At 36.0% G+C, this 24,303-nt stretch overlaps 2 protein-coding genes across 2 annotated transcripts; both read right to left on the minus strand.

Annotated features, from left to right (window-relative positions):
* Positions 1–8,802: 8,802 nt before the first annotated feature.
* On the minus strand, positions 8,803–10,025 carry LOC130015140 (uncharacterized). The gene is made up of 5 exons (XM_056104727.1): positions 9,805–10,025; positions 9,590–9,722; positions 9,216–9,512; positions 9,020–9,127; positions 8,803–8,847 (listed from the first exon to the last, which is right to left on the minus strand). The coding sequence occupies exons 1-5, from the start codon at positions 10,023–10,025 to the stop codon at positions 8,803–8,805; spliced, it is 804 nt and encodes a 267-aa protein (XP_055960702.1).
* A 1,452-nt stretch (positions 10,026–11,477) lies between these two features.
* LOC126668771 (uncharacterized) lies at positions 11,478–20,657 on the minus strand. Its single transcript, XM_056104728.1, has 6 exons — positions 20,288–20,657; positions 19,890–20,164; positions 15,289–15,537; positions 15,125–15,205; positions 14,301–14,400; positions 11,478–13,768 (listed from the first exon to the last, which is right to left on the minus strand). The coding sequence occupies exons 1-6, from the start codon at positions 20,655–20,657 to the stop codon at positions 11,478–11,480; spliced, it is 3,366 nt and encodes a 1,121-aa protein (XP_055960703.1).
* Positions 20,658–24,303: the final 3,646 nt, after the last annotated feature.

Raw genomic sequence — 24,303 nt, forward strand, 5'->3', positions numbered from 1 at the left:
CTCGTATCACATTCATATCGTATGCGCATTTCGTAATCTCATAGACAATCTAGACACGCTAGACTGACTCAAATACTGGTGATCACACAGCCTATTGACACCCAATAGGTAGTTGGTTTCTTCGGATCGCATACTAGATACTCATATTCAAACAATGAATATAATGGCATTCATATAGTCTAATTCATCAAACATAATATCTCATACGAACAAATCATGTAAACGCGATGTATTAATGATAATATTCATAATATATGAAAATAACTTTTGTAATAATAATACGCGAAAGTAAATTGCCACTCACAGTGACCGTTATCCCTTATATCCAAACGTAAGCTCCAGGAGACTGGTCCGTCAATCCTCGTCGAGCTTCTTGGTTCGTCATACTCGTAGATCGATAGTCCGTCACATCTATCACAGGATTCTATCGTTAAAATATATACTTAGAGAATCTTGTTCTTAAAAACTGCACTACGTACCTAACACGACAAAAGCACGAAATATAATCGTCGTGTTCTAAACGTATCCTTCTCTATAGATCTCTATTCATATCTCTATTACTCATCATGTTAATTTTCATTGCTATAATGTCTTATTAATATTCATTTCAAGACATTTATCAGAGTTCTACACCCGTATCATGCCATCGGAAGCCAGTTTTCGCTCCCGGAAGTCCCCCGGAGGTCACGATCGAAGTAGGGCACGTCGTGCTAGCTTGGCACCTCGTGCCCTTCATTTTTCATGAAGGGCACGACGTGCCCTTCACTGGTGCACGTCGTGCACCCTTGTGGTGCACGTCGTGCACCCTTCTGGTGCACGTCGCGCACCAGCACGACGTGCTGAAGTGCAGCACGTCGTGCGCACTTTGGGGGCAGCGTTTTTTTATGCTTCTGGACCATTTCCGAAGCTCCAAATACCCCAAAATTCATACCAATGCATACCTAAATCATCTAGGCTCAAAACTTATCAAGAATCTATACGAAAATGGTGGAAAACGACGTGTTTTTAGCGTTTCGATTCAAACATAGCATTTTTCGTCGAAACAGCCCGTAACCTCCGATTTTAACACTCAAATCCAAAATCTTACCTTGAAATGAAGCTTATGATTGATAGAGCTTCCAATTCCGAACAAATCGATATAAAGAACGCGCGATTTGGACGAGAAACGGCGAAACGGCGGCGGATCGAAATGATCGTCAATTTTCCCCTTCACTGAAGCTTTTCTTCTTCTGCTCTTCTTTCTTTCTCTGGAATCATCTGATTCCTTTAATGTTATCTTATATTGTTTGGTTAATTAGCCGTTTTAGTCCCTCATTTCTTTAACTTAAAGCATTTCTCTTTTAAACTTTTCTTTTGTTCAATTTAGTCCATAACTAAATCGATTAACTCTTTAATCATAACTTATACGTATTATTTATATCCGATAAATAATACGAATCCCAATATTAATATTTTTCCGTCCATAATCTTTTAATTACTATTCTCAAGATTTAATTGGCTAGTTTGCACTTTGGTCCTTGAACTTTTAAAAAGTTACAATTTAGTCCAAAACGCATCCGCGTCCAAATTTTTAAAAGGTCTCCGATTGACCCGAAACTTTTACCACATATACTATAAAACATTTCGCGGATCTTGGCGAAATAATTTCCATTTTAAGTCGTAGTGGCTAAATTACCACTTTAGTCCCTGTACCTTATTTCGAGCTTTTCTTGACATTTTTCCTTCTAATTCCAATTCTAACTTTAGAATTGAAATATAATATTAAGTTTCTCGAAAATTATTTCCAATATCGCCACCCTGGCGAAACAGGACTGGACACGTAGTCCAATTAAATGCTTCAATGTTTTGGGGTATTACATTCTTCCCCCCTTATAAAAATTCGTCCTCGAATTTTCATATTCTTTTCTTACCTTAATCTCTTTTACATCTAGAATTTAGTAGGGATACTGTGTTCATCTTACAACACTGGTCAGCACATGAAATCGTTATTTCAATTTCTGTACTTCCTACCCTTTGATGTCAGTTAACACTGTCAACCTTACTTTTGATTTCATCTCTTTGAACTTCTAGTTTCTTACTGCTATCTAATGGCAGTTCGTCTTAATGACGTCTTATTACTAATGACCATAATCTTTGTCATTCAACATCTCCCTTTTATGACGACAATAGTCGTATTCATATGTATCTACGATTCGTCGTTCTTAATTCTTTACTCTTGTAGTTTCTTCCATATGGCCGTCATCACGGCCTGATTCTTATTTATCATTATGTTGGGATCTTTATCCCATTATCCACCATTCTCTTTTTGTCTCGTTACTTCACTTCTCATATGAAGATTCTTTCGCTATCGTCGTTAATCATGGTTATCCATGAGGTGAATCCTTAGGACATATCCTTATGAGGTCTTCACTTTTCTTGTAAAGCTTACTTAACCTTCTTCTTGCATCTTGATATCTCATATACCTCTTTAATCGTTTGCATATCCATTGATCTATTTTCTTTTTCTTAAGCATGACGTACTATTCTTTGAAATTCCTCGTCTCTTTTTACCTTACATCGATCTGTTTCATAAATCTGGTTTTCAACCAGATAGGATTGTCATATAGGTCGCTGAATTCTTATTATAAGACAGCGTGTGACCAATGCTTTGGTAAGCTTTATTTGCTTATAATCCCTAAATGAGGATCTTAATCCTTTTCCAATCATATACTTACATCTGAATGTTCCTTGATGACATTGTTACTTGCTCTATGTTTGATCTTTTTATTCATCATTTCATCTATGTTTTTCCCTTCTCTGTTGTCTCTTGACATTCAAAGATGCTTTTAGCATTTATCATTATAATCCAACTTTTTCTTTGCTATATCATCCTTCCAATTCTTAATCTTAATTTGGCTCTTAACTTCCAAACTATTTCTTTTAACTTTTATGTAGCGTTAAACTTACTTCTTATCATCATCCACGATCTTGCTATTCTACTTATTATTCCTACTTTCGTCCATATTGCAGACGTACTTCTTCGTAACTTTCTTTGATTTCTTGTCCTTAGTTAACCAATAAGATCAATAGTCTAAATGCTATGATCCTCTAGTATTCTTCTTGCGTTCCTAATTCACGTTCTTATCGTGTTTCTTGATTATCTTCTATTGCATTCTTTGCTTTCCTCCTCAGCGCCTTTTTACATCGTGTACTACTTGCTTTTAATATCCACAACATCGATCATTAATAGGGAATCGTGGTCTTTTCGTCTAAATTTCCCGATGTAGTACGTTCTCAATCGTATATGTATTGTCTTATCGTATTCGTACTAACATTATGGCTGTCCATAATGCCAATTGTATGTTGGTATCATCTCTATTATATTTTGCACTGCTGATATTTCTTGTTTCAGCACTCTAACGTCGATCACCAACTAAATAATGGATCACATTTTATTTTGTCTGAATTATCGACATAGTGCGCTTTCGATCACTTACTTATTGTACTATTGTACTATTATTGACGTCTTAACTGTCAGTGAATCCAATTCTATATCTCTCTATCATATTTACTTTTCTTATTCCTATGTGTCCGCAACTACATAGAGTTCCATTTCTCTAATCTCCTTGATTGTTTCCCCATGTAACTCCTATTTTCCTTACCTCAATCTCTCTTATGGAGTTCCTTGCGACATACGCAAGCTATTCACACTTTCTTAATGCTTATCATCTTGAATGATTTCTTAATATCCTTAATCCCTTCTTAATTCTCATCGAATGTATATCTTATACCTTTAGCATACCTTACTTTCACATCTTAATTTCTCGTTCGATTTATCTGATATTACTTTCTTTCGTATGGCTCAATTCCAATATTGAGTCTCTGCTTTACATTCTATCACTTATTTCAACATACTAAACTTTAATCGTATATCTGACACGTTCGATGTCATATACCATCTCTTAACCGTTCATATATTATATCTACATCTTCTCATTAGGGTTACTATTAACCTTTCAGATCAATTGCATTATTCACTTTACTCCTTACTAGTTAAACTCGAACTTAGTATTCCGTGCTTCACGTACATCTATCATACTTATATTTATTCTACTCTTTCATTTGCTTTATAATCACAACCTGTGGTGGGGATTCTAACTTCTAGTTCACTTGCCGTCCATCTCTTGATCTTTCTTATCGTGTACCTCCAACTATTCATTCTCACACAGGGTTGGTGTTGGCTGTACTCAGCAAGCCAAATCTTACACTTCAAACTATTCAATCTCATGTAACTCTGACGTTATCTGTACCTAGTTAATCAAATTCTATACTCTGTCTTTTATATTCTCGTCATACGCCCTCTTGGATCATCATCCTTATCCATATATATCTTCCATTGATACTCCTATTAAACTAATCCAAGCCCTCAATTCAACGATCGCAGCGATTAATACTTAGGTAATCGTCTTATAAACGCCATATCCCGATATTAACTTGATCCAACGGCTTAATTCAAAGTCATCACAGTTTTACTAAACCTATATAGGTATCTCTTTCTTCACGTTGATACTATTTCTGCATCCATCGTCTTATTATTGACATACAATTCTTTATATCAGTTACTTTTACGGCTAACTGATTCATAACGACGTTGGATTACTGCGGCACTCCCGATGCCTGTATAATCCCACTTTATTTTGCTAGGTTCCCATTAACCTTCATCTCGTTTCTGGCCTTTACTGTCCAATAGGACTAGGTTGCGTTCGCTTTAATTACCTCGATCTTCTTCTCGCGCCTCATATACTTGCTGTGCAACAGCACGCGTTCGCACAGTTCTCTGTTCATAATATAGCAATTATATAAAGGAATACTGATAAATTCCTTAAAATACAATGCTTACTAATCATCACAACTATTCGATGCCCACATACGTTGGACTTTAGGAACGTCTCCTTCCTTTTGATCTTCTACGATTACGTCTCTTATTGCTAGTCTTCTGAGGGTTCTGACTCATCGTAGACTTAGCAAATTATCAAAACATATACTCGCGTTGTATATGTTACACACATATTACTAGCGTAGCTATAAGCATCTATGTTGACCGGATTCAAGAAAATCAGTGTCCCCTAGATTTTCTTGATTACGCATCGTAACTTAAGTCTTGTGAGCATTCCTCTCACATGGACTTAATCAAACATCAAAAGTATTAAAACATAACATACATGTCATACGTTGTTAATCGGATATGTTTTACTATCCGAACACATATCTACTATCCTAGTCGCATACTAGTCTGTCTAATCAAGGCTAAGTTCATTAGTTAGAGGCACAAATCATATGCTCTCACAACTATACGTATTCATTCGCCTCATAGCCTAGATCACAGCTTGCTCGCGAGCACTTCACTTCCCTCACAGAGTTCTGGTCCAGGTATACTCACATTAAAAACAAAACTCTTTGAAAACTCTTTCAAATAAAACGACTCATTTGGAAATTTCATTTAAATCATAGCAAAATTGTGCACTAGGGTGATGACGTCTCTCATCCCCAAAGAGTTGCCACATCTCACCTCTTCGTCTGAACATAATGCATATGATGCATGTCCTATTAATGCATGTATTGATGTATGTAGTGATGCATTTCTATCAATGCCGTGGCAATCATGTATTTCTATATCGGGTCTAGGCACAATTATGCTTTCAGAATCGTTAAACAAATAACTCTTAAAAGTTATAAACTTAGAGTTTTGTAAGTTCTCTAGACCTTTAATCTCTGCTTCTGGAAAGTTCCTCAACTTCTACAACTTTGCATTCCTTCTTCGCACTCTTTCTAAACTTTCGATCGATCGAATCCTATAACATTTCTCACTTTATATGATGTTAAACACACATACATACATATCATCAACTTGCAATTATCTTAATATATTCTATTCATAGGAGGCAATACATCTCCTAGAAGCTTCATCTCAAATGCATATCATATATGCATGTCTCATCAAAACAATATATACGTATATATCTCGTATATACGTGTCACAAGAAACAAGTAAACATTTCACAAATCAACTTATCATACTTATCTCAAATCAAATCACACTAACGACTTGGATCAGACAGACTCAACTCTATAGCTGCAGTAGTTCCTAGGTCATTTAACCGACAAAACACATATCAGCAGAGGTAACTGGACCAACTGCTCTGATACCACAATTGTCACGACCCAAATTATTGAGCCGAGACCGGCGCTAGGGAATGGGAGTGGTAGCTCCAAAACCCGTAGCAAGCCTAAAACCACTAATAATTTTTCGCATTTAAAAACATATTATCATATATATTGAATATTTTCAGAAAACTCTTTTAGATAACATACTTATAGATATCAAAGTATTATATTAGAGTTTACATTCAAAATAAACTATTTGAAATTAAATCGCTATCCTTATACTGACACCTACTGACTACTGCAGCTCTAGGAACTCATATTTGTGCAAGTCCAATGACTTTTGGCACAATGGAGATGGCTTGTCTGATCCGACTTCTAATACCTGCAAACATCAGAGTGAGGGGTCAGTATTTGGGAAAATACTGAGTGAGTATGCAACTTATTATCGGTATTATCAAAATACACATCGCATACTCAAACATATATATATCTATCTCGATATGATATGAAAATAACATAATATTCATAAATAGCAGATCCGACCGAAACCCTAATCTTAAACTCTGAACTTATCTTATTCCGAATATTCGAATCAAACTGTTCCAAATGGTCCGACCCGGGAGTGTTCACACTCAACCACGTCAGCCGCGACCAATCTCTTAATCTCCAAGTGTGAGTCCAACTCACTGGTGGGTCCAACCCACTAGATACGGGGCTCAGGTTACACCGTAACCGAGTTCTCACTCGTATCACATTCATATCGTATGCGCATTTCGTAATCTCATAGACAATCTAGACACGCTAGACTGACTCAAATACTGGTGATCACACAGCCTATTGACACCCAATAGGTAGTTGGTTTCTTCGGATCGCATACTAGATACTCATATTCAAACAATGAATATAATGGCATTCATATAGTCTAATTCATCAAACATAATATCTCATACGAACAAATCATGTAAACGCGATGTATTAATGATAATATTCATAATATATGAAAATAACTTTTGTAATAATAATACGCGAAAGTAAATTGCCACTCACAGTGACCGTTATCCCTTATATCCAAACGTAAGCTCCAGGAGACTGGTCCGTCAATCCTCGTCGAGCTTCTTGGTTCGTCATACTCGTAGATCGATAGTCCGTCACATCTATCACAGGATTCTATCGTTAAAATATATACTTAGAGAATCTTGTTCTTAAAAACTGCACTACGTACCTAACACGACAAAAGCACGAAATATAATCGTCGTGTTCTAAACGTATCCTTCTCTATAGATCTCTATTCATATCTCTATTACTCATCATGTTAATTTTCATTGCTATAATGTCTTATTAATATTCATTTCAAGACATTTATCAGAGTTCTACACCCGTATCATGCCATCGGAAGCCAGTTTTCGCTCCCGGAAGTCCCCCGGAGGTCACGATCGAAGTAGGGCACGTCGTGCTAGCTTGGCACCTCGTGCCCTTCATTTTTCATGAAGGGCACGACGTGCCCTTCACTGGTGCACGTCGTGCACCCTTGTGGTGCACGTCGTGCACCCTTCTGGTGCACGTCGCGCACCAGCACGACGTGCTGAAGTGCAGCACGTCGTGCGCACTTTGGGGGCAGCGTTTTTTTATGCTTCTGGACCATTTCCGAAGCTCCAAATACCCCAAAATTCATACCAATGCATACCTAAATCATCTAGGCTCAAAACTTATCAAGAATCTATACGAAAATGGTGGAAAACGACGTGTTTTTAGCGTTTCGATTCAAACATAGCATTTTTCGTCGAAACAGCCCGTAACCTCCGATTTTAACACTCAAATCCAAAATCTTACCTTGAAATGAAGCTTATGATTGATAGAGCTTCCAATTCCGAACAAATCGATATAAAGAACGCGCGATTTGGACGAGAAACGGCGAAACGGCGGCGGATCGAAATGATCGTCAATTTTCCCCTTCACTGAAGCTTTTCTTCTTCTGCTCTTCTTTCTTTCTCTGGAATCATCTGATTCCTTTAATGTTATCTTATATTGTTTGGTTAATTAGCCGTTTTAGTCCCTCATTTCTTTAACTTAAAGCATTTCTCTTTTAAACTTTTCTTTTGTTCAATTTAGTCCATAACTAAATCGATTAACTCTTTAATCATAACTTATACGTATTATTTATATCCGATAAATAATACGAATCCCAATATTAATATTTTTCCGTCCATAATCTTTTAATTACTATTCTCAAGATTTAATTGGCTAGTTTGCACTTTGGTCCTTGAACTTTTAAAAAGTTACAATTTAGTCCAAAACGCATCCGCGTCCAAATTTTTAAAAGGTCTCCGATTGACCCGAAACTTTTACCACATATACTATAAAACATTTCGCGGATCTTGGCGAAATAATTTCCATTTTAAGTCGTAGTGGCTAAATTACCACTTTAGTCCCTGTACCTTATTTCGAGCTTTTCTTGACATTTTTCCTTCTAATTCCAATTCTAACTTTAGAATTGAAATATAATATTAAGTTTCTCGAAAATTATTTCCAATATCGCCACCCTGGCGAAACAGGACTGGACACGTAGTCCAATTAAATGCTTCAATGTTTTGGGGTATTACACAACTTAAACGTTATTTCTAATAAAAATTCGGCAGCATCTCGTTTATAAAATGAACATCACCCATTTTTCAGGGAAATCCTGCAAACTTCAAATTGTACAAACTAGCACATATCAACAACCAAACCACTTAATTCAAAGGAACAACAAAAATACCTAATTCAAATAAAATAAATTACGTGTTTCAAACAATTGAGATATTATATTCAAACTATTGAACTACTTAAATTATTTGAATACTACTTTCAATCAATATAATTTTAAAAAGATACTTACAGCCGCAATCCTCGCGCGCTCATCCACGAATCGGGTCGGGTCAGCCTTCAGAGTGTGCATCCGCTTATGCACCTCAGCATGTGTCGGCTCGCGCCCCAGCTCCCTAGCCTGCCAGACAAATGTAGTTATTTATAAGTTCATTTAACAACAAAATATAACATAAAATACTATAATAATTAAAATAAAAGATAAATACCAAAACCGCCTTATGCTTTAAAGCAGACATCGACCCTCCGGTATGTCGAACTGGTCCAGTGCCAGCTCCGGCCGGCTCGCTCATCCGATTGGCCCGCGCCTGGGCTGATTTCTTCTTTGTCTCATCAGAGTCCCAAACTCTCTCCCAAGCCTGCCACACGTCGTCTGTAATAGACACGTCTCTCTCACGAGAAGTCTTGTAAGTGGACAACCTGTCAGAATACCGGTTCGCAGCATGCTTCTCGAAAGTACTTCGGATGACTCGTTCCTCAAATTCGTCCTCCCAGAAGAATTTTTTCTGCAAAAGTGTTAATTTTAACAAATTAATTAAAATAATAAATGTAGATTAAAAATATAAAAATTAAATTAAATTACCTTAAACTCCTCGAAGTAAAAAGAAACAGCCTCCTCAGGCAAAAACCTCCAAGCGGTGCCTACTGCCCACCACCGACTCTGGAAGATTTCCCGCAACTCTCTAGATACCGTGCTGGTATCGAGCAACCTGGTCCTGTAAGTCAAAAATCAACATGACTTAGAAAAATATTATATATAACACATTTATTACTAAGAAATATAAATTTTTTATTTACCTCTGTGCGTTGGGGATGACTCGGATTCTGCCAGTGGCATCCAATACTTCCCCCTCAACAGGCTGGCGCTGAGCTCGAGGTCTACGAGGTGCTGGAGCTGGCTGCACACCCTCTTGCGCCTCAGCCACCTCTGGAGGTGCTGTCTGGTCGTCCTCCTCCTCAACAACCGCTAGTGTGGGGGGCCGAGTCCGGCCCGTCCCACTAACACGCCTCCCTCGCATATCTGCAAATAAATCAATATTAAACACATAACATATTTACATATACATATAAATCATAAAACAAAATCAGTTTTTGAATGAACATCTAAGATATAACTACCTAATACAAAATTTACCTACTAATCGTCATCGTCATCGTCTTCAAGTATATCTTCTTCGTCTGATATTGACGGCACTTGTTCTTCGTCCTCCACCTCTGGAGGAGCGAAAAACACATCTGTTTCAACTTCCCCAACCGGATCAACCAAAATTCTTGAACCGTCATCTGTTATAACGTTTAGAGGTTGTTCTATAATGTCCTCTTGAAACGCTGGAGTAATGGAATCGGGCATGTCTATCTCTGATCTGGCCCTCATCTTACATACTGTCCACCAATTGACCTTATCTTTCTTTTTACTTGGATATGTGCAGTAATGTACTTGACCGGACTGTCCAGCCAAAATAAATGGTTCGTATTTTCCGTATTTCCGTTTATGATTGACGTCCACAATATTATATCGAGGATGCACTGACATACCTCTATCAGTCGGATCGAACCAGTTACACTTGAACAAGACAGTCCTCTTAATTGGCAGAGCCGGGTACTCCAACTCAAGAACATCTGTTAGTATTCCGTAAAAATCACTTTCCGTTGGAGCGTAGAGTGATCCTTTGACGCAAACTCCACTATTCATGGTTAATTGATTCTCCCCATAAGCCTTTGTTTGAAATTTAAACCCGTTTACAAAATATCCTTGAAAATGGTTAGCTTGCCTAAGCGGTCCCTTAGCCAAACTCGAAATATACGGATTACTTATATAGTTAGTTTGCGCCTGTACCACATAAATGTATACTTGTCAGACCTTTTACATAAGTACGAGATACTTGTGAAAAATTATTTTGGATACTTACATATCGTTCAAACCACGAGGCAAATTCAGTCTCGAGCTTCACTTCTACTTGTACTTGGGTAATTCCGGGAATGATTTCGTACAACTCGTCAACATACAAACTTTAAAAAGAACCCAATATTTGTTATTACAGTAAAGTCATGTATTTGACAAATAAATTTAAAAGTAGAGTACGACTTACTCCTTGTAATGCTCGATTTCAGGACAGTTCAAAAGAATGTAACTATGGGCGGCGGTGTATTCGTCCTCCTCCAAACTTCGTTTTTTAGAAGCACCTATAGGTCGGCCATTCGGTTTGAAGATTGATAGCCGATCTACATCATCATCCACGACATCATCACGTGTCTCGTTTCGTTGCAGTCGGTCAGGCAACGTCGGATCACCGTCATTAAAGTAAAATGACGCAAATTTGGCAATTTCTTCGTACAAATATCCAGTGGCAATGCTACCTTCCACTTTAGCTTTGTTGGTCACTTTCCGTTTCAATTTTCTCAGATATCTGTGCAATCAAATTATTACGGTGTTAACAAATTTTTTTGATAGTTTTCAATGAATTTTAAAATTAAAAAATACTTAACCTTTCAAACGGATACATCCACCGATATTGCACAGGGCCTGCCAGCTTCGCTTCGTAGGGTAGGTGTATAGGAAGATGTTCCATTGAATCAAAAAAGCTGGGCGGAAAGATACGTTCCAATTTGCACAATATTTTCGCAATGTCTTTCTCCATCTCAATTAGGTCGTCCTCTTTAAGCGTTGTGCAAGTCAGGTCTTTAAAGAAGATGCTCAACTCTGTAATAGGTTCCCACACGGACGGATGAAGAAATTCTCGAAAAGCAATTGGCAAGAGACGCTGCATGAAAACATGACAGTCGTGGCTTTTCATACCGTTCATTTTCAGCTTTTTCAAATCAACACACCTACCCAAGTTCGACACATGCCCATCCGGGAACTTCAACTCTTTAACCCATTCCAGTAGAGCTTGTTTTGCGTTTTTGTCTAAAGCATATATTGCCTTCGGATATTGCCCGGTTGATGGATTAAATGCCAAGTCCGGACGATTACAAATATCATTCAACTCTTCTCTGGACTTAGCATGGTCTTTGGTCTTCCCAGGAACATTAAGCACTGTATTGAAAATGTTGTCAAATACATTTTTCTCAGTATGCATGACATCCAGATTATGACGAATCATATTCGTTTTCCAATACGGCAAATCCCAAAATATGCTTTTTTTATGCCACCCATGATGCTTTGATTTATGAGCATTCGTCTCCTGAGCTCCAACCTCGTATGCCTTTTTAAAACCAAGGCTATCAATCTCTTGTTCAATTTCCTCTCCAGTTCTGTATCCCCTGAATGATTTTCTTTCTTTGTAGCCCTTTTTAAAATCCGTAGTGTTATTACGGTACGAATGTTCAGGTGGTAAGAACTTTCTGTGGCAATCAAACCACGATTGTTTACCACTCTTCGGAAGGGTAATTGCATCAGTTTCTTCCATACAGTGAGGACATGCCCGTTTACCCGATGTGCTCCATCCAGACAGCATTGAATAAGCCGGAAAATCATTGATCGTCCACATAAGAGCGGCTTTCAATTGAAAATTTTGCCGCCTATGAATGTCATATGTCCGCGTCCCAAATTCCCACAAATGGTTCAGTTCTGCTATTAGCGGCTGTAGGAAAATATCCAAACTGCCTTTTGGACTATTGGGTCCGGGAACAAGAACCGTTAGAAACATGAACTCGTCTTTCATGGCCATGCCAGGAGGCAAGTTATACGGAGTCACAATTACCGGCCATGACGAGTATTGTTGCCCAAATGCACCAAATGGTTGAAACCCATCCGTACACAACCCCAATCTGATATTTCTAACTTCTGCTGCAAAATCTTGATGTAACTCCGAAAAGTGTTTCCAAGCTGGCGAGTCAGACGGATGATTCATCACACCATTCTCCATCTCGTGCTCGGCGTGCCACCTCATATGTTTAGCTGTTGCCCTAGAAGCGTACAACCTCTGCAGCCTCGGAGTTAAAGGAAAATAATGCATTTTTTTATAAGGCACATTCGTCTTTCTTCTTTTTGAATTACCCGCAGTAGCTGGTTTCCACCTGTCATGCCCGCATACTTTACACAAAGTCAAACCCGCATCGTCACCCCAGTATATCATACACATATTTTTACAGCAGTCAATCACCTCAACTGGAAGCCCAAGCCCTCTGACTAGCTTTTTAATGCTGTACGAATTTTTGGCTAACTTGTTGTCTTTAGGCAACAGCTGATGTACAAACTCGCTCATTTCATTCATCAGACCGTCAGACGCTTGAAATCGGCACTTGAATTCTAAAAATTTTACGGCTGCAGACAAAGCGGAGTGTCTGTCATTCCCAGGCCATATGGGTTCTTCGGCCGCACGCATCATATCATAAAACTTCTGAGCTTCTGCATTCGGAGGCTCTTCTGTCCAAACTTCGGGACCACCCGCATCAGTAACCATTCTCTGGAATGAACTGCAACCCTCGTCTTCATTTCTATGCTCCCACATGTTGTCCGCTTGCAGAACATTAACAGGCACCTCGACCCTCCTATTTTCCTCACCATGGTGAGTCCAGACGTGGTAATTACTCACAAACCCGTCTGTGTAGAGATGAAACTCCACTTCGTCAACAGTTCGAAAAGCAGTGTTCCGGCATTTGGGTTTAGGGCAAGGGCATTTTATCTGAGCCCCGCTCATACACTCGGGGTGTTGCACAGCAAAGTTCAAAAACTCCCTAACGTTACTGATGTACCCTTCAGTCAACAATCCTCTGACCAGTCTCCCACTATACATCCAACTGCGATCTGAATTCATTTCTGTAGCACGGACATTTAGGTGGGTTTATTGCTCGGTTACAGCAAAGTCAATGCAATTGACCGCTTAAAAAGGTAGGGCCCTATCCCATTCGCAAAACTGGGTCTACTTAATACGATCACGATATATGCGTAAATACGGAGAAAAATATTTGGCAGCCTTCCGGCGCAGTTCTCCAAGTGCATTATCAAATATATGCTGAATAACGCCAAATACATATTCCGTTAGGAACTAGCGTTACACAGCATATACTAGATAGCCACCCGAAGAACATACGACGGAAATACTACCAAATATTTTTCTACCGCATCTACACATATATTTTTTATCGTGATCGAATTACGTAGATACCAGTTTTACGAACTGTACACACGTACAATCCCGTGTCGTTCAATCTCTTGAGGACACGGGACGGGTTTTCTACGGCTAGGTGAGATTTTATTCGGTGTGAATAAAATCTTTTTTTGTTTGTTTAAAGATTATTCAGTATACTATAATTAAATAAAGTAAAAATAAATAAACAATAGTACTTACTTGTTGTAGAGCAGAACCGCACAGAAGGGATGAAAAAAAGGCCGGGAGAGCGGTGCAAACCACCGACAATGCCAATCAGAAACCGTATCGGAACACGAACCTGCAAGCGGGGAAAACAAGTAGCAAATTACTATTACATTAATTATTTATAAAAATACATAAGTATTTAAAATTCAAATTGTTATTACATATAATATTAACAAAAATTCGGCAGCATTTCCCCTAAAAATGAGCATCACCCATTTTTCAGGGAAAGCCTGCAAGCAAACAATGCACTTTAAAAACATTTCAACACACAATTAAACTAATATACGCAAACTAACTTAATATGCACATAAATTATATATTGAAACTCTCAAATATAATTTAATTATAATTAAAATTAACTTACTAAATTACCCTAAAATATCAGTTATTTAATCAATTACATAAACTATAAAATTATAGAAAATTAAGCTAAACCATACGATTAAACAAAATTAACGTACACACCTAAACTATACTACCTAATCAAACTAATAAAAAATTCAACTACCTAATTAAATTATACTAGATTATAAAAAAAAGTAAATTTACAAAAAAATATAATCTAATAAATTTACATAAACTATATTAAACTACCTAATTAAATTATATTAGATTATAAAATAAAACTAAATTTACAAAAAATATACACTTAAACTATACTACCTAATTAAGTAAACCATATTTAAATGAAACAATTGAAGAAATTTAACTTAAACTAATTAATTTACACTTAAACTAATTAATTAGACCTAAATAAAAATAAATTAACTAATTTAACAATAAATTAGCGGAAATACCTTTTTAGACGGGGCAGCGGACCGAAAATGCAGACCGGAGCAGCAGCGGGTCGAGGGCTGGCAAAAACGGTCGGAGGCAGCCTAATCAAAACAAATTAAAATCAAATAAAATCATTTAATCACATATATTAAGTAATTTTAACAAATACAAATGAACCACTTACCTTCAGTGGGTGTCCGGCGGTGGCAGCAGTGGGTGTCCGGCGTTGGCGGCAGTGGGTGTCCGGCGGTGGCTGCAGTCGGTTTGGTAGAACCAAACTGACAAGAAGGGCGAACGGCGCGGACGGCGGGGGAAGCAAGGCGCGGACGGCGGGGGAAGAACGGCGCGGACGGCGGAGGAAGCAAGGCGCGGACGGCGGGGGAAGAACGGCGCGGACGGCGGGGGAAGAATTTTGAGAGTTTTGAAATGGAATCTGAGAAAATGGGAGAAGAAGAAACGCTTTGTTTCATTTAGGGTCCGTTTAGCGACGGACTAACAAAATCCGTCGCTAAACGGACCCTAAATGAAACGCTGCGTTTCATTTAGGGTCCGTTTAGCGACGGATTTTGTTAATCCGTCGCTAAACGGACCTTACATGAAACGCTTCGTTTCATTAATTGTGGTTAGCGACGGATTCTCAAGATCCGTCGCCAAAGTTGGAAAATTTTTAGGCGCCATTCCTTCCCGCCATTTAGCGCCAAATTTAGCGACGGATTTGTGAGAATCCGTCGCGAAAATGTCGTGAAATAGCGACGGAGTCTATCCGTCGCAACTTCCGTCGCTATTTCACCAATTACCGACGGAATTTGGATCCGTCGCCAAATTCCGTCGGTAAAACCAGACATTTTAGTAGTGCAAACTGTTAGGTCGTGAATTCAAATCCTCCTACAAACACTCTCCCTCTTCAATATCATTCACATACGTAGTACGTGACCAAATACTGGTCTATCTATGCAGGGGTGTGCAGTATTCGATTGAAACCGAATTAACCGACCGAACTAAACCAAAATTTTAATTTGGTTTGGTTTTTGGTTAATTCGGTTCGGTTTCAGTTTTTATTATTAAGAAGTTTGGTTAATTTGGTTCAATTTGTTTTTGGATATGAAATTTTCAAATTACCCGAACCGACCGAAAAACCAAATAAATTATATTTATAGTGTTATTTTTATAATGTTTTTAAAAATGTTAAGGTAATTTTGTTATTTTTTAGAATTTAGTTACTAAATACCCTTGAAATTGTACATTAATTATAAATTAATATTCAAATTATTAAAATTTGTTTTATTTTTTATTTTTTATTTTTTATAATTAATTATAATAAAATTATGTTATGACCAAACTCAAAATATTATTTTGATTCGGTTTTAGTTCGGTTTCAATATAATTAGGTTTGGTTTCGGTTTCAAAAATTTCTAATAATCAGTGACCGAACCGACGATGCACACCCTTATTTCTATATACCTATTTATACTATAACAACTCTATATTTGGGTGGGAGGGGACGCAATTTACTATATTAACCTTCAGTAAATTTGATTAAGTAGTTTCTAATTTTAATTATACAAAATACATATTACATAAGTTAGTGTTTTACTTCAATAAAACAAATGACATCTGAGGAAGTCCTTGTCTTTGCACTTTAAATCAATCTCTTAAGCCTAGGTGATTTTTTTCTGTCGGTTAAAATTGAAGCTCGTTTTAACAATTGTTTTATTTTTCAAAATAATTTGTGTGAGTGATAAATTAAAAAATAACAATCAGATCTATACAATGTTATTTTATTTTTGTATAAATTCCATATATATCATTTAAATTTTACACGTAGATTTCATAATTGAACGATATAGATTAGTTTCATATTATATTTATGCTAAATTTATTGACGTATGCAAAAAATGTTTAAAAATAAATTAGAGAATGCAAAAATGAGAAAGGTTGAAATTTTTAGAACGTTTTGAAAAATAAAATAAAATTATTATAAAATTAAAAAGTTAAAACTTATTTTGCCAACACTCCTATTATATACTTCCTCTGTCCAAAATTGATAGGCATTTTAGGACCCTACAGGTATAAAGAAATTTAGATTCTCTAAATAAAATAAATTAATGTATAAAAGAATACCATACTTGCACTCATTTAGTATAGTGATAATTTTTGTCTTTTTGTGATTTCGTATTTTCAAGGTATTCCTTATAATTAATGAGGGTATACTTGACAATTACTTAATAGTGTCTATCAATTCAAGATGAAGGTAGTATTATTGATAATATTTTTGTCCTTTTTTTGTTTTATTACCTATATATGGATTTAGCTATCCTATGTCTTCTTCAAATGGTGAATTTTCAAGGTACATCTTCCTCATTTCTTTAACAAAATTTTAGATTTTGCGATTTGATATTTTCGCTCTTTAATATCAATTATATAGAAATTTAAATCAAAACACGTGTGTCGTCAAAACTAGAATTTTCTGACATTTTTATTTGGAAGATTTATTTATAATTTTCTTACAACTTGAATCTAGCTAGTTCCCTAAATTTGTAATGGATTTCAGAATCTCTTTGTTGTAATTATTTAGATTTGTGAATTTCATTCACTTGACTGTATTTATTACTAGATTTAGGTTTGTAAAGTTTATTTAAAGTGGCATTTATAGACAATATTTATCAATGAAATGAAATCAATTTTTGATAAAAAGAAAAAATTACGATTAATTTATAAAATATTATGTAACTAGTAAAAATAAGGCCTAATAGTGAAAAAATTCATACTTTACGACTTATTATAATTTAATCCAAATCTTTTAATTTTTATAATAATAGATAAATTGTATTTTTTGTTGTGGTGGCCAAATTTATTATTTTCAATCAGGCTATTATTATTTTTTGATGAATAATGTATATTAAACACAAAAAGTGGCAAAAAAACTCAAAATTACCCAAAAACTTTCACACACAAAATGCAATTTGGCAATTGTTGCAACTAAAAAAATAAAATTTTGCTATTATTACAAAGATGAAAAAAATGGATTAAATTGTAATAAGTTTTGAAGGTTTGGATTTTTTTCATAGGAAAGTTAGTTTGGTTGTAATTAATTGATAAAGGATAGAAAAGTTAATAACTTGTTTAGATACAAAGGGTGCAAAGTGATCATGCAGCTAATTCTAATTGCAGTAGCTAGTTGTGGCAGAACTATGATCATGAAGCTAATTTTAATAGCAGTTGCTACCTAGTTGTACCATGAGATTTCATGTTCCATATAAATTACAACTTCAAAATCAATATTTACCCAAACATTACATGCACATTAATGTTTGTACAAATACTGATACACCACATTATATTGATATTGCCTTTTACTAGGTTGCTAGTTTTAGAGTTCTACTCGTTCTTTCCATTCAGTTTTATCCTATGCTAGTTGATGTGATGCTCATGCTTGGAGACATGGTATGCAAACGAATTATACAAAAAGTTGAATTTATTGAATGTAAACTTTTAAGTTTTATGAATTTTTAGAATAGAAAGTATTTTTTTTGTTAAATTATTACATCAAAATTAAACTTAATTTAAATTATTACTGTTAATAATAAATAATCAATTATGTATATTTATATTTATTAACTTTAAATTGGAGTTTATATACAAAAATTTATTAAAATAGTTAAAAAAACTATTGTGATTCTGTGCTACCGCGTGGGTACACGACTAGTGTTTATATAATTGAGATGACCACAAAATTCTTTAATTAATTCTCATCAAATAGAACACTCTTATATTTAAATTTTATTTTAAAAATTAATATTTTCTAAAAAAATAATAATACTACCTAAAAAGGCTAAATAGGTGTTTTAAAATGCTACAAGTCCTTATCCAATCATAAAACTTTCTAATAAGTAATTTATAATCATCTAGAATTGCTATAATTATAAGCCACGTTTAAATATTTATGGTTATGCATAGAAGATCTCTTTAGTCTATAACAAATAAGAATAAAATTCAAAAATATTTAATTAATTAAGTGTTAAAAACAGAATCTATTCCTTTATAAGCAGTGCTTAAATATTAATGCATTTTATAGAAAACCTAGTAAGTATAACTTAAAGATATAAAAAATAAAATCTTTTTAGTCTATTATAATAATAATAGAGAGAATAAATAAGAGCAAAACTAAAAAAAAATTAAGTTTTGAAAAAACAACAACAATTATTTTGAAATAAAAACAAAAACTCTGGTTTATATGACTTATATTATTACAACGTAAACAGCGTAATGTATTCATCATCAATTTGAAAAATTATTGATTATTTGAATTAGTTTAAATTATAATCAAATAGAAAATAAAATTAATCTTAGAACTTAATTTAAAATTGTTTTTATTAGTTAAATAGATTATAAAAAAAATTATTACTTTTTTTAATCAGTATTTATCTTATAATTTGTATTACTAATATATAGAAAACTAATCAACATTATTTTTAAAGTTAAAAATTAGAAAATATAACTATTATTTTTTTATAATTTAAGTAAACTAAATATAATATCAAAATTTATTACCAAATAAACAAAAAGTAATACTAATGTATTAATTCCGTGCAATTTGCATGAGTTTATGACTACTATTTATATGATGAATAATCACTACAAGAAAACAGGGTTTTAGCGACGGACCTATCCATCGCTAAAGCCTTTAATCCGTCGCAAAACTGTGTTTGCGACGGACGCTATCCGTCGCAACGTAATTGGTCGCAAACACAGTTTATTTTAAGGGACGTTAACTCGTCTTTTCACAGAATTTCCTTTAGGGGGCGGTTTCCACCGTTCGTGATCGCAAATTTTGCATCGCGTTAACTCCGCGTCTGACCCCCAATAAATCATGCAGTTGCGGAAACAGCAATCGATAACTTCAACCGGCAACCCAAGACCTCTAACTATCTTCTTTATTTCAGCAAAGTTCTTCGGCATCTTGTTGTCCTCTGGGAGGAGCTCTTGTATAAATTCGGTCACATCATCTACTAAAGCTACTGACCCACTATGTCGACATTTGATGTCCAACATTTTAGCAGCTGCAGACAAGGGAGAATGTTTGCTATTACCGGGGCATACAGGTTCTTCGGCCGCTCGCATCATATCATAAAAATGTTTAGCTTCATTATTCGGCTCCTCCTCCGTGAACACTACTTCTGGACCCGCAGCATCAATAATCATTCTCTGAACTGAGATGAACTCGTCACCCCCCTCATATTCCATGTCAACGTCATACTCCGTTAGTTGTGTAAAAGGACGGGGATTTAAAACATTTCCCTCCCCATGAAAAACCCAAACTTGATAATCTTTAACAAATCCTTTCTGCAAAATGTGAAGCTTCACTGTTTCGACATCGCGGTAACTCGTATTTTTACATCCCACCCTAGGACAAGGGCATTTAATATCGGGCCCGCTCATACACGCTGGATAGCGTAAAGCGAAATTTACAAACTCTTGGACGCGCTCGTCAAAACCAGGGTACAGCAACCTGCCCTGGAGCCGCCTATACATCCAACTTCGGTCTGTATCCATTTCTATAGCACGGATAATTAGGAGGGTTTTCGCTCGAAAATAGCAAAAATGTAATTGACTGCTTTAAAGGTATGGGCCTATCCCATTCGCAAAACTGGCTCCCCTTAACTCGGCCACGATATATGCCTAATAACGGAGAAAAATATTCGGCAGCTTTCCAGCGTCGTTCTCCTTCAGTGCGATATTTAGTATATGAGCTGTAACGCTAATTATATATTCCGCGAGGAATAAGCGTTACAGAACATATATTATACATCCACCTGGAGAACAAACGCTGGAAAACAACGGAATATTTTTCTATCGCTACTAGACATATATGTTTTTTCGTGATCGAGTTACGGAAGAACCAGTTTTGCAAACTGTACAAACTGTACAATCCTGTGACGTTCAATCTCTTGAACACACAGGACGGGAACTCTAAGGCTAGGTTTGCGATTTTATTCGGTGGGAATAAAATCGAGATTTATTTATAGGTTGAACGTTGTAAATAAAATCTGTTCCAACTAAAATAAATCAAAATAAACAATAAAACCTACTTGTTGAAGGGCAGAACCGCAAAGAGAAGATGAAAAGCCCAGATAAGTCGGAACAACTATGCGCAGCGAGTGTTAGAGAATACAAACCTATCACATTAAAAAAAACACGTATTATTATAATAAAAAAAATCTAATAAAAATTCGGCAGCACTTCCCCTAAAAATGAGCATCGCCCATTTTTAAGGGAAGTCCTGCAAGAAAATTTCATACCACAATCCAACAATACAATCCAATTACATCAAAAATTATATTTATAACGTTAATTACACTAATTAGCCTAATTTAATCAACTAATTAACAAATAAACAATAATTATAAACAAATGATTATTATAAGTTATACATTTACTAATTCAACATTATTAATGCAAATTTAACAAATTCAAATATAATTTAATTAACCTAGACCCTAAAAAAATTTAATATATTTTACTACAAAAATAGATAATTAACCCTAATAAATAAAACTAACCCTAAACTAATTAAATTAAACTAATTCAAATATAATTTAATTAACCTAACCTAAAAAAAATTATATAATTTAAAAAAATAGATAAATAACCCTAATTAATTAAAAAAACTAATTCTAAGCTAAATTAATTAAACTAATTATACAATTACAATTTGATTAACCTAAATCTAAACTAATTTAATATATTTTTAAAAACAGAAAATTAACCCTAATTTAAATTAACCCTAATCTCTAATTAATACAATAATTAATAAAAAAAATTAAAAAACTTACCTCAGGCAGCAGCGGGACTAACCGGAGCCAGCAGCGGGTCTCACCGGAGGCAACAGCGGGACGCTTACCGGAGGCAGTGGCGGCGGGCGGGACTGTTTTTAAAAAAATAATTATATATATTTATAAAATAGTTAAACAATAAAAGAATGACAAAAAAATAAAACCCTTACCTGAGTGGAGGCCGGCAAGAACGGCGGCGAATGGCAGAGAGAACGGTTGACGGCAGACGAACGGCGGAGAGAACGGAAGACGGCAGCGAAGAACAGAACGGCAGCGAAGAACAGACGGCAGCGAAGAAGAAGAGGAAAGGGCGGCGGAGAATGGAGGGAAATCGGAGAAGAAGGGGCTGCGGAGAAGAAGGGAAATCGCCGGAAAGAGAAAAAATGAAAACGGCGGAAACAGAAAAAAAGGAAGAAGAACGGTTAGCGCGTTTCATTTAATTCGATTTTATCGACGGATTTATAAATTTCGTCGCTAACATCGAATTAAATGAAACGCAGCGTTTAAAGCAGCATATTTGCGACGGATTGTACATATCCGTCGCTAAATTTGCTGCTTTAAACGCTGCGTTTTGTAATAACAACACTTGGCGACGGATTTATTAATCCGTCGCTAAGTTTTTAGGCGGTAACAATTCCCTCCAAAACCCCGCCAAATTAGCGACGGGCTAGTGACGGATATTCCGTCGCTAAGTTGGCGGGGACTCTCTGTCACGACCCGAAATCTCAAGTCGAGACCGGCGCTAGGGAATGGGAGTGGTTGCTCCGAAACCCGTAGCAAGCCTGAAAAACACTATAAATTTTTCGCTTTTAGAAGAGACGTATGACACATTTATTAAATAACTGATGAGATAAAACATCAGAGTTTTAAATGTGCTTTAAAACATTTAAATACAATAAGACTATACTAGTCTACTGCGGACAACTAGAACTTAAAACCTTCTTTACAGTCTTTTATCAAAGTAGACTTCCGAGAAATAAACGTTCGGAAGCCTTCATCAAAATCGGACCAGCTTTCCTGAAAAATAATTCCACAACGTGGGTCAGATATACTGGTGAGTTCATGCCGTTACAAATAAATATTTCATAAAGTTAAAAACCGTTTTATATTTAAAATAACTTTATGTATTTTCGAAATCCTTTGAAAACATCTTTAAAACAATTGAAGCCTGAGCTCACACATAACATATTTCAATCAAGACTTCAATATCAAAGAATGTCAACCATATACGTTGACCTTTAAATTAAACCACATTTCTTAAATTCGTCCATCTACATTGATGGCGAAACATATCAACACATCATACATGCATAATCTTATGGGACCGATAGCACAGCCAACCGATCAACCATATTCATCTGACATCGATAGCGAAGCCAACCGATGTAACACACACACACAACCTGACATCGATAGCGAAGCCAACCGATGTAACACACATACAATCCTGACATCGATAGCGAAGCCAACCGATGTAACACACACACAATCCTGACATCGATAGCGAAGCCAACCGATGTAACACACACAATCCTGACATCGATAGCGAAGCCAACCGATGTAACACACACACACACACACAATCCTGACATCGATAGCGAAGCCAACCGATGTAACACACACAATCCTGACATCGATAGCGAAGCCAACCGATGTAACACACACACACACAATCCTGACATCGATAGCGAAGCCAACCGATGTAACACACACACACAAAATATTATGGGACCGATAGCACAGCCAACCGATCAACCATATTCACCTGACATCGATAGCGAAGCCAACCGATGTAACACACACACATTCCTGACATCGATAGCGAAGCCAACCGATGTAACACACACACATAAACTGACATCGATAGCGAAGCCAACCGATGTAACACGCACACACATAAACCGACATCGATAGCACAGCCAACCGATGTAACACACACACACATAATCCTGACATCGATAGCGAAGCCAACCGATGTAACACACACACACAATCCTGACATCGATAGCGAAGCCAACCGATGTAACACACACACATAAACTGACATCGATAGCACAGCCAACCGATGTAACACACATTCAAGCATAAGCAAATGCATAATAATTCTCAAAACTATGTGTGTACCTTTGTATATCAAAATAATATATACATTTAGTATATGCATAAAACATACATCCATACAAGGCATGTAAACATATAACACCGCAACACATATATCACATAGTATATTAAAATAGGAGACTTTACGAATACCGAAATGTAAAAACATGTACTCACAGAAACCGTTTAACTACGGTATTACTCCGTCAATGCTCCTTTAAGCAACTCCGTTAATTCCCTTGGTCCTCCGACTCGATAGCTCGACA

The sequence above is a fragment of the Mercurialis annua genome, linkage group LG2 (assembly GCF_937616625.2).
Source record: "Mercurialis annua linkage group LG2, ddMerAnnu1.2, whole genome shotgun sequence".
In the NCBI taxonomy this organism is placed as follows: Eukaryota; Viridiplantae; Streptophyta; class Magnoliopsida; order Malpighiales; family Euphorbiaceae; genus Mercurialis; species Mercurialis annua.

What these genes read in the sequence shown, in the direction of transcription:
- LOC126668771 (XM_056104728.1), bottom strand. Translation starts at nt 20,657, where the DNA reads ATGGATACAGACCGAAGTTGGATGTATAGGCGGCTCCAGGGCAGGTTG. An exon ending in AATGATTATTGATGCTGCGG is followed by an intron (nt 20,165 to 20,287) that starts GTCCAGAAGTAG and finishes CCTTGTCTGCAG; the next exon opens with CTGCTAAAATGTTGGACATC. An exon ending in CGCCCCCTAAAGGAAATTCT is followed by an intron (nt 15,538 to 19,889) that starts GTGAAAAGACGA and finishes CCATTTTCTCAG; the next exon opens with ATTCCATTTCAAAACTCTCA.
- LOC130015140 (XM_056104727.1), bottom strand. Translation starts at nt 10,025, where the DNA reads ATGCGAGGGAGGCGTGTTAGTGGGACGGGCCGGACTCGGCCCCCCACA. An exon ending in GTCATCCCCAACGCACAGAG is followed by an intron (nt 9,723 to 9,804) that starts GTAAATAAAAAA and finishes TTTGACTTACAG; the next exon opens with GACCAGGTTGCTCGATACCA. An exon ending in TTTACTTCGAGGAGTTTAAG is followed by an intron (nt 9,513 to 9,589) that starts GTAATTTAATTT and finishes ACACTTTTGCAG; the next exon opens with AAAAAATTCTTCTGGGAGGA.